This window comes from Neopsephotus bourkii, unplaced genomic scaffold (genome assembly GCF_033783945.1).
Source record: "Neopsephotus bourkii isolate Nb327-2 ecotype Australia unplaced genomic scaffold, CSIRO-AGI_Nbou_v1 NB_1760, whole genome shotgun sequence".
NCBI classification, from domain to species: Eukaryota; Metazoa; Chordata; class Aves; order Psittaciformes; family Psittacidae; genus Neopsephotus; species Neopsephotus bourkii.
This window is the reverse complement of record NW_026902234.1, coordinates 1,695,665-1,706,827: the sequence shown is the minus strand read 5'-3', so window position 1 is coordinate 1,706,827 and position 11,163 is coordinate 1,695,665. Positions and strand designations below refer to the sequence as shown.

Sequence of the window (11,163 nt, the reverse complement as noted above, 5' to 3'; positions counted from 1 at the left end):
CCTCTGTAAAAATGCCACGAAAGGTCAGTTAAAATGTGCCTTCATTTTTATTGTGTAGATAATGTAAGTATTTTACTATCATTACAGGGTATTATAAAATGTCCTTTCGTGAAAACCTGTCCTGGATAATCATAGTATAGAAACACAGAAGAGTTTGGGTTGGAAGGGACCTTAAAGATCATCTAGCTCCAATCCCCCTGCCATGGGCAGGGACGCCTTCCACTAGACCACAAGGCTCAAAGTCCCATCCAGCCTGGCTTTGAACAGCACCAGGGACAGGGCAGCCACAGCTTCTCTGGGCAACCTCTGCCAGTGTCACACCACTCTCATAACGACAATGTTTTTTTCCTGATATCTAATCATGATCCTTACTTGAATACACAATTTGAAAAGGCTTAGCAAAGGCAGAGTGTCTTGAAAGTAAGAGAAAAGCATGTGATAATGAAAAGTAGAAATGACCAAGATATGAGCTATAATAAAAAGTGGTGATAAAGTATACCTTTGGCACTCACAAATAACCCACGCAAGACAACAGAAAGAGAATATTAAACCTCCACTTATTCTTTTTCCTTACAGCCCAAGGAGAGGGAGGCAACAATTAATGAACCATAAAGCTCAACTCGAGCCTTGGGGCTTGCTGTCAGCCTGCAAGAAAAAAGAGTAGAGCCGTCAATGTAACACCGTGACTTTTCCAGGGTGAGTGACTTGATGACCACGTACAGCACCGGTAACTGCACACGGCCACCCAACAGGGGTGTCACTGAGGGCTCTGCGGCTGGCTGCGCGCAGGCCGCGGGGCACCCCGCTCCCGTCTCGCCGCACCGCGCTTCCCGCAGCTGCCGCCAGAGGATCCCGCCGCCGCGGCAGGAGATGGCGGAGGCTGGTGGGATCGGCGGGCGGGGAAAGGGCGGAGCGGGGCGGTGCCGCCGCCGCTGCGGGGACGCAGCTGCCGGCCCGGAGGGAGTAGGGGACCTCGAAGTTCTGCACAGGGCTGCGAAGGTTGGGCTCCACGGCCAGAGGGGTGGCGCTGGACTGGGCTCGCCGTCCTCCCTTTGCAAAACGCCGCCGGTTTGTCTTTTCTCCAGGGAAATCTGCCCTATTTACAACCCCCGCCCGGGGAGTGGCAGAGGGGAAGGGGCTCCGGCCTTCCGACCCCCGGCCCGCGCCGCCCGCTGCATCATTTCCCCGGCAGCTGGCTCTGCTGGGCTCGGCTTTTATTTATTGAAACCTGAGTGTGTGCGAATACACACCTTTTTCCGTACGTGGCCAGCGCGGGGGTAGTCGGCGATGGCAAAGAGTCTCTACCTGCGTAGAGCGCTTCCCGTCCTTGCTTTCCAAACGGGCAAGCGCTGCTAGCCGGGACGTGGATAGGGCCACCCCGGAGCCTTAAGTGGTGTTTCCATAACCACCAGACTTCAGGAAACCTTCGGGTACCTGAAAACGCTCCTGGCAGCAGGGAACAGCGAGCTCGGTGCCGCCGGGACCCACCAGTCCGGATCCTGGCCCCAGCCGGAGTTTCTCCCGTAGCTGCAGGGCGGCTGCTCCTCCGCTCGCCCCGTCCAGCCTCCCGCTCGCCCCAGCAGCCCCGGTGCTTCTGCGAAGTTCGCATCAGCGGTTCGCGGTGCGGCTTAGCCGTCCGCGCCTGAGTAAAGGCGCGCTTCCACATAGCTATTTCTGGTGAAATCCAGGCAACCTCCGAGTTCCTGCAGTTCCCTCGCTTCATCTTTCCTTCTCCCTTTCCCTTCTCCTTCCCCTTCCCTTCTTCCTCCCTTTTTTTCTTTCCCTTCCCTTCCTTATTTTCTCAAGGCAGCAGGCGTTCTGGAGTCCACCTGCACTCTTCTGCCGGCGCCGGAAAGGAGCCTAAGTCTTGTAACAAGTGATTATTAGCAATTCACAGTAATTGCAATTAGCCAAAGCCAACACGAGAGGACTGCTGTATAATCTAGTGCAGAGACGTTTAGGTTGAAAAACTAAAAATCCTAAAGTGCATGACTGGGAATTAATTGCCTTGCTCACAACGGATTTTCCCTCAGCTGTCTCATTCCTTCAACAAACAACTTCAGGAACAGAACTCTCTCCAACCAGCTCTTCTAGGCATCATGTAGGAGTTATGCTGAAAGCAAAATTGCATCTTCCAGCAGAACTTTTTTTTTTTTCCTCTTAATGTAATGTCATAACTAAAAACGACTCCCCCAAAAGCTGGAAATTATGTCTAAGGGAGGAGGAAGCAAAGGTTTACGCTTCCGAGACTTCTGATGACAGTAAAATGATCACTCGTTGTACCTCTAGCAGAGCTTTTTGTTTCCAGATTACCATCATGTAACTGAGATTCTGTCATTTCCCATTCTGAAAGCAAAGGGGAATATTCCTATCACCCCGATGCCTGGTGCAAAGCTCCACACACCTGGGGAGAGCTGGTCACTAAAAATCACATCTGTGCTGTTCTTAGTGAAGTAGAAAAACACACGGTGTCCAGAACCAAACTACTCTAGCCCTGAATACACTTGGCTGCTGTCACTTTTCCAGGTTCTCACGGCAGAAAATCCTCATTTATTCTGAAGTTCCAAATGTACACATAAATCCAGGTAGCTCAGTCCACCGCATCTCTCTCTCGCGTATACATGTTACAGGCATACTGTATGCTTATCTGTGTGTGTCCATGCATTTGTATAGCATGCAGACTTCTACATACATACAGGTAGATACAGAGGCATGGTACAAAGGCTCTGAGTTGTGTGTGTCTGTCTTGTGTGTAGAAGATTGTGCTGTAGGTCCCCCTGTGTAGCTGCCCCGATTACATGGATCTACACTTACACGTACATCGGGATGCCGGTGGTGCCGACCACCCCGAAACTAGAAGCAACGCCGACCTTTCTCCCTCCGTCTGAGGAGAGGCCCTCCAGCGCCCGGCGTGGGGGTGGGGTGGGGGGGGGCATTCTGCAAGTGAGTACGGGGATTGGGGATGGGGGAACTCCCCTGAAACAGTGGGGGGATGCTGCCGCCAGGCGCCGCAGCCCCCTCAGAGTCGCCCCCTCAGGGGGCATCGGGCTGGGCTGATGTCCGGGCTGGCTGCGGCTGGCGAGTTCGCTGCTCCCGCTCTCCCGTGTGCGTGTGTGCGCCGGCGGGGCGGGGGCAGGGTTCACTTCCCGGCTCCCCCCATCCCTCGCCGGCGAGGCGGGTACCTGTTGGGCAGGGAGCGGCGGACGCGGTGCTCCCCGATGCGGGGCGGCCCCCGGCAGCACTCCGGTGCCGCGCTGCGGGGCTGGCGCTCTGCGGGGGGGAGGGGGGCGAGCTGCCCCCCTTTCCCCCGCCCCAGCCCGCCCTCCTCCCGGCCCGGCGGGGCCCGGGCTCTGCCGCGCTGTGCAGAGCCCGGGGGGGGGGCACGGCCAGCGCCAACCGAGGGGCGGGTGAGGCCGCGCGGCTGCTCCCGGCAACCGACCACCGGGAAGGAAGCGGGAAGCTCTTAGCTCGGTATCCGCTGAGCACCTGTCAGCCCGTGGAGCCTGATTTACACTCTGGTTTAAACCCTGGCAGCCGCCCCACTGGGGATCCCCTCGGAACACTTCTTTTTGTGTTGTGGTGGGGTGTTTTTTTTTCTTTCTCCTCTTTTTTTTTTTTTTTTCCCTTCCTTTTTCTCCTCCCCCCTCCCTTCCTGGAGCGGTGTGAAAGGGGGTATTTTCTTCAGGGTATAAAGCTGAGAATACCGAGGAAGAGAGGCTAAGCGCTTCACCTCATTGCCTCATTCTGTCTTTCACATGAACATTCTCTACAACGTTTCCTTCGTCCTGCCGTACCTCTCACCTGGCCAGCGCTGCCCGGATCATGCCCGCTAAACCCGCTAAGCTCCTGCCGGTTTTCTTCCTCCTCTCAGTGTTTCACGCCTGGTAAGTCTGCAACCCCTCTCCTCCTCCACCCTCTCTTCTAGCTTCGGGGCTTGCGGGATGGAATCCCGTTCGCAGGAGTTTGCCAAATACTCGGTGCCCGAGAAGGACCGCAGGCTCTTCCTTTCTCCCCACGCCGTGCCAGGGCTTCATTCCCCTGCGCCCTCCCCGGACCCGCCTGGCTCCCTTGACAGCCGCAGCCCGCCTGCCTTCGCGGTGGCCCCGCCGCTGCCCCTCCTGGCCCGGCGTGAAGCCGGAGGTCGCCCGGGAGCCCTCTGTCCCGAGCCAGACCGGGAGAAAGTTTTTCCGCTCCGGCGGCTGCCATGGCCCGCACACGGCGGGACGGCTGCCCCCGCTGCCCGGGCTCCCCCCGGCGCCGAGCAGCCGGCAGCCCGGCTTCCCTCCGTGCTCCAGCTGCGGGGACTCCGCGGACAGGGCCGTCGTGAGGACTGAGAGGGCAGCCGCGGGAAGCATGAGTCCCTGGGGTGCCCTGTTTCTGGGGGGCGGGCGGTGTTAACCGCCGCGAAGAGGGGCCGGGAGAGGCGTGTGTGGCGGGCCGGGACAGGGAGCCCCTAGCCCCTCTCTCAGGAGAGGAAAGGGTTCCGCCGGCGGAGCGCCGGCAGCGGCGAGCGGTGAGGGGCCGGGCCGGGAGAGCCCGGCGGCGGCAGCCGTGTGCTTTGGGGTTAGGCTCGCATTCGATCCCCGTGGTTGTCCAGGATACTAGGAAGGGCCCCTGCCTCACGACCCATGTGAATGGGTCACCTTAGTTCCCCCTCCGTAGGATCTGCCACAGACTTGCAAGCGTGCTCAATGGCCCTTCCCTTCCTTTCCCTTCTCTATTTATTCATCTTGATCTCAGCAGCCTGCCTCGCACTGGAGTAGCATCTCTTCCCCAGATCCTCAAAGGAACTAGAGGCTGCTTTATGCCAGCCCCCAGAGCAAGTCCGGGACACACGTGTTGCAGCAGGAAATAAACCCTTTCCCCACAGCCTCTCAGGATTTTCCAGCCTTTCTCTTTTTGCAGCTGCACTGTCTCCGCACAGGATCAAAAGTAGTGGCCTCTGAGGAGTTTGGGGAAGGTGCTCAGCCTTTCTTCCTCCCCAGTTTGAGAATGATCTGCCGTTATCCCACACGTGTTTCTGTGGATAGCAGGAACGTGCTGGGAATTGGCAGTCACTAGTAAGGCTACAAGTGAAAAATGCAACCTCATGTACCTTCAGGGAGCTTAATTGTGCAGAGGCAGGCAAGGGAAGAATAATAGCAAACTCCTAACAGAGAAAACAAAACACCTTGAAAAAATACGTGTCTAGTGTGTTAGTCAGATCCACTGTGAAACCTCTCCCACCCCCAGTCTTAACCTAGAAGGTAGGTAGGAATTTGCACGGTTTGGAAGTACTTTCTAGGAAACGAGCTGCTAGAGTGAGGATGTTTAAAAGATCTGCCAGTGCTTAAGCTGTTGTGAGTGACTGTTTTTAAAGGAGTGGCTCCCTGAAATGGGAATCATGATCCTGCCTGAACTCACTTCTCATTTCCACATGCAGTCTAAATGCCTTCAGTAAAGTTGTGGGTGCAGCAGAAAAAGACGTGCGTTTTGTGCTCCTTTCCCACCGGTAATTCAGTACCACTGCAGCGTTTCAGCTCTGAAATACCATGTACGTTTGGAGACGGTGCCTCCTTGGAGAATGGTTCTGTAACTACAGCATTAAAGCACAGATCCCAGCGTTAAGATCCCACGAATCTGAGGGAGGAAAACACAACAAAAAAACCCAAACACAAACAGAACAAACCAAAACAAGCAAAACCGAATTCCAAACTCCCCAAATCCCACTGGGGATTTTAAGAGTTCATTGGGTCAATTATACAAAAAAGTTCTAGTTTTTACAAAATACAGCTTATGGAGAAGGAATGGTCATCTATTCAAAATTTCCCTTAAGTTTTCTCTACTTTCGTAACTTGGTTATATGAACTCTCTCTGTAAAAAATCCTCGGGGATTAGGTTTCAAAATTATTTTAATGTCAAAATTTTATCTTGAGCACTTTTAATTTGTGAAGTAGTGTTAAATGATTCATGGCTAATCCTTAGGGGCATATTGGCTGTAGAGCAGTTCCGATTAAAAGTTTCATTAAATGCTCAAATGGTGGTCTACAAGCAATGTTAAGAGTTGATGATGCTCTGATTAAATTTCGTATTTGTATTCATATTTTTTTTTCTGTTCCTGCAGCGTGCCCATCAGGTTTTCTGGACATCTGAGACTTTTTAAGGAGAGGGAGAAAGAGAAAAAGGAGGTTGCTCTGATGCATGTAACACATGCCATGAATAAACAAGGCTGGTGCCTCTGACTTTCCATTGCTTTGCACCTTGCATAATTATTGACACTTGTGTAAAAAGGTTGCAAAATGATACTGTATTGCCAGGGCAATGATTACTGGATCATGATGACTGCTGTAGGTTCCGCCAGAGAGGTTATCTGTTCTCTTGATAACTTTATCTCAGTTTAACTGTCATAGATTTTCTCCAGTGAGAGACATCAAGCAGATTTGGTTTCCAAGATACCAAAAGATACATCTTCAAATCAACGTTTTACTGTTTAGGCATAAAAAAATGCACAAATGAAATTAACCTTGTGTGAAAACAGCTCTAACTGTGATTTCTGGGCAAACTAGTACATCAAATCTGTGTTAGCATACTCTTAAAAATAATCCACCTATTAAGGAAAAGAAGTCTCAACTCTTTGGGTAGTACCATTTTTAAAAAAAAAAGTCACTAAAACTACAGGGAAATTCAGTTCAATTTATGCAATGTATTTGTGTGCATGTGATAATCCATCTTCAATTCTAGGAGCAAGCTCTTAATTCTAAGCCTTGTAATACATTAAACTCTAAAATTCAGGCACTGAGAATATTATAATTTATTAATAGGATAAAATGATCAGGAAGTATTAAAAGATCTGAATTTTTAATACTCTTATTAGCCTTTGTGCAAGAGATGGATCAGTTGCCTTGGTGTATTAATAAAATAATACTGCAGATGTTCACTCTTCATAAGAGTGTGTTGTAAACTAACGAGTTTGGATAGCTTGGTTAAAATACAGGATATATGATATTACTCCCATAGCTGTGTTGACTCATTTTTTGAGAGACTGGCAGAAGACTATGTATAAACAATTCTCAGTCATGGCCCATGACAGATTCTCAATGATTGTTAATGGGAGCATCCTGTTGCAAAAACAGCCTAAGGCTGGGTAGAGGCAAGGCCAAGGGAGAGATCTAATACTTCTTCAGCTAAGTGTGATTTAGCCAGAATGTAAAATTCAGATTTTAGTTACATGAAGTACTATCTATTTGTTTGATTTATTGCAGTTCTAGAAAGGTTGAAGAGGATGAATATGAAGATGGAACAACTAACCAAAAATGGGTTTTAGCTCCAAAGACACAAGACACAGATGTGACTCTCATACTAAACAAGCTGTTGAGAGAGTATGACAAAAAGCTGCGGCCAGATATTGGAAGTAAGTACAATTTTTTGCACAAGTACGGAGAAGCATCATTATGTACAGACATTATGTTATATTTTGGTTAGTGTGCACAAATTGCTGGGAAAGTAGTTGATACACTTATTAAGTGATCCCTTTGGGTCAGTTTAGAGGGAAGTAAGAGCCGTCTGTATATGGTCACCATTACAGTTATTAGTGTCTCATAGCTATACAGTAATGCAGCAGTTCCAGAAAAGAAACAAAGCCAAAACCCGTGCTGTGTTGTGAAAGAAAGTGTTTTTGGTTTTATTTTGTTGTTTTTTGGTTTTGTTTTTTTTTTTTTCAGAGCTATTACTTTGATTTTGCATGGTATTTACAAAGATCATATTTGATAAGTATGTCTGTTTTTAACACAGTCACATAGAATCATAGAATCATAGAATAGTTAGGGTTGGAAAGGGCCTTAAGATCATCAAGTTCCAACCCCCTTGCCATGGGCAGGGACACCTCGCACTAAACCATATCACCTTAGGCCTCGTCCAACCTGGTCTTGAACACTGCCAGGGATGGAGCATTCGCAACCTCCCTGGGCAACCTATTCCAGTCCTTACCACCCTAACAGGAAAGAATTTCCTCCCTATATCCAATCTAAACTTCCTCTGTTTAAGTTTTAACCCGTTACCCCTTTTCCTGTCACTGCAGTCCCTAATGAAGAGTCCCTCCCCAGCATCCCTATAGGCCCCCTTCAGATACTGGAAGGCTACATCTCTTAGTTTCTCTTACTGAATTTAGCTGATCTTTAATATCTGACGGAGAAGGGCTTTAATTCAGTACCCCACCCATATCAACATCTGGAAGACATTGTCAAACACATTTTTTTATTTTACTTTGTTCACAATGTCCTCAGATCACTGACTTCAGGCAGAGTAAATTACGTTATGTCTGTGTGGGGCAAAGTAATCATGTCAGTTGCCCTAAAATCAGTAGAGGTCAGAAAAATATCGTGCATCACTGGAAAATTGTTACCAATATAATTCCTTTTGTCTCTGCACAAACTTTCATAAATCCTGTTTTAAAGAAAGGAGTTAAATTACACATCTCCTCATATATTGTACCAAACAGTTCTTAACTACATCTGTCTATTTCTATCAAGCATCTCCGTCCTAGGCCGTTTTTCTAGGCCTGATAGGATTTGATAGGAATCTGGCTATTTCAGAACCTGAGCAGAGTGTTGTTCACATACTAGAGAAGTTAGTTCACCTCTGCTTCCTTCACTGGTCCCTCTTTCCTGCTTTCATGCCTTTGATGCAGATAAACAACATTGCCCTTTTGAAGCTCAGGAGCAGCTGCATTTGTCAAGGAGAACATGGGAATGTTAGAGAACCAGGCATTATATCTAGCTTCCCCGAATTGCTGGCTGGTAGCCTGCACATAAGCATATCTCCCTTTCCATCTGGGAGCAAGTTACAAGTTATACTCCTAACTAGATGGTTGACTTGTTCTGGCAACTGAACTGTCTCCCTGCCCTGAAGTTCCCTAGTTGGATAAAGCAAAATGCATAGCAGTCAAAGCACTAAGAAAAAAAGTAGTGGACCAGGTAACATAGAACATACAGTAAGAAAATGCATGTTTTGGAATCAACAGAAATCATGGAATGAGCCAGTGGAGGAAGAGAGAGATAATTCTCAGGATCAAGCAGAAGTGCAGCCTCTAAAAGATGCTGAGGATTAAATCTAGGACTAACATGCAGTCAGTTACTCATTAGGACCTTTATATTTGTGCAGGGCTGCCTGTAAGGAAACCTGTCTGTCCCACAGGACAGAAGACACCCACTGTTTCATGCCAGATTGATCTTCACTCAGTTTTCTAATCCTTTCTTGCAAAGCCACTGTTTCTAACAATGGATAACTTTAGCAATGCTCCTGAGGAAATGATCTTTCTGAATGCTGTCAGAAAAACCTAAGAAAATTCTGACTTCTTTGCTTTTTCAAAGGTTAGGATTGCAATTTTTAGATCACTCAGGACCACACTTTTGCAAGCCAAAGGCTGTTGAGAGGAAAAGACTGTCAAATAGAAGATATTAAAGTGCATGCTGGCCTATGCAGTGACTTTTCTGTGGTTTTTCATCCTTCCCAGGGCAGCTGATGTTTTGCCTAGCTAAGATGTGTGCAGCTACCACCTGTTGCTGTACAAGCATATTCTCAGTGCCCATTTGCTATAATAGGGGCACTGAGTTCTTCAGTAATCATGTACCTCGAGGTCAGGAGTATAGCCACCATTGAATGAACTCCTATGAACACTGAGCCACCCTCCTTCCTCCTCCACCACCTTTTGGAACAAAGCAGTGTTCTGCCAGGAGGGGAATGCCTCACTGCATCCCCTGTGGCCACACACTTGGCAGAGTTCTTGTCTCCATAAACATCACAGCTTATGCGATTTTTAATTTTAATGGTGACATTTAGCAGTTTTCCATTATGCTACAGAACATACACACCTTTTTAGAATTAAGAAATAAAAAGAAGAAAAAGCACTGCACACTGAACAGCTTATACCAGTGTACTGATTAGATAAAAAAGAAAAGTGCTTTAAGGAGACAAAGCATATTTCCTACTTACGTTTTGCTAGTTACAATTGTAGGTCTGAGAATCGTGGGCCTGTTGCATCGTGTAAAGGGCACTAGCTCCAGACAAGTAAACTCATTCTGAGCTATGAAGGTCTTAAAATTTCTTCCATAGGCAGGTACTGTGGAGCTTGTTCCAAAGTTCTTTGGAGACTCGTTCAATGGATATGCAATATACTCTAAGTGCAACTTAGAAGAACTAAGGCTTACTACCATCCAAGAGTGATTTTTATTCTTTTGTACCCTCCTGTGTCACACTGGCTTATGTCCTGATGTAGGAATAAGTTCTGGCTCTAAAATTTTACTTCCTCTTTATTGGTAAAATAAGAATAAAAATACTAGGCAAACCAAGAGGCCACAGAGTGGAATTATGATAATTACAGCTAAAAAAATATATAGAATCATAGAATAGTTAGGGTTGGAAAGGACCTTAAGATCATCAAGTTCCAACCCCCTGCCATGGGCAGGGACACCTTGCACTAAACCATCTCACCCAAGGCCTCGTCCAACCTGGCCTTGAACACTGCCAGGGATGGAGCATTCGCAACCTCCCTGGGCAACCTATTCCAGTCCTCACCACCCTAACAGGAAAGAATTTCCTCCCTATATCCAATCTAAACTTCCCTTGTTTAAGTTTTAACCCGTTACCCCTTTTCCTGTCACTGCAGTCCCTAATGAAGAGTCCCTCCCCAGCATCCCTATAGGCCCCCTTCAGATACTGGAAGGCTGCTATGAGGTCTCCACGCAGCCTTCCCTTCTCCAGGCTGAACAGTCCCAACTTTCTCAGCCTATCTTCATATGGGAGGTGCTCCAGTCTGTCTTATTTGGGTTTTTGCCATTGCTGAATTTGTGATTAACTGATTTAAAATTTAAGTTCTGTTGAAAAAAACAAAACAAACCCAAAATGCAGCAAAACCAATGAAGCAGCCTACAAGTAAATTAAATAGTACACAACAAAACATATTTCCTTCAAAGTCAGTTTACTTTAATGAAACCTTCCCTCTCGCCTTCCTTCATAGACAGCTTAGTTCACAGTGGAGTCCTGGAGAATAAAAGCTAACTTTATTATCTTTATATGGAACATGGGTTTCCTGAAATAGAAAGCTTGTAACAGTGTATTCTTCCAAAGTAAAAGTTTTGCTAATCACTTTCCCTAAGTGAACTTTACATCTGAAAGATAATACAGTAT

General features: G+C 47.7%; 1 protein-coding gene across 2 annotated transcripts in view; it reads left to right on the top strand.

Moving 5' to 3' along the window:
• The first annotated feature begins 3,640 nt into the window (after nt 1–3,640).
• The window catches only part of GABRG3 (gamma-aminobutyric acid type A receptor subunit gamma3), a 315,420-nt gene continuing 307,897 nt past the window's right edge, over nt 3,641–11,163 (top strand). For both annotated transcript variants that reach the window (XM_061377594.1, XM_061377593.1), the window contains exons 1-2: nt 3,641–3,884; nt 7,242–7,390. In XM_061377594.1, coding sequence (XP_061233578.1) covers nt 3,823–3,884; nt 7,242–7,390 — 211 coding nt within the window. In that variant the 5' untranslated portion in view covers nt 3,641–3,822. The remainder of the gene's footprint in view (nt 3,885–7,241; nt 7,391–11,163) is intronic.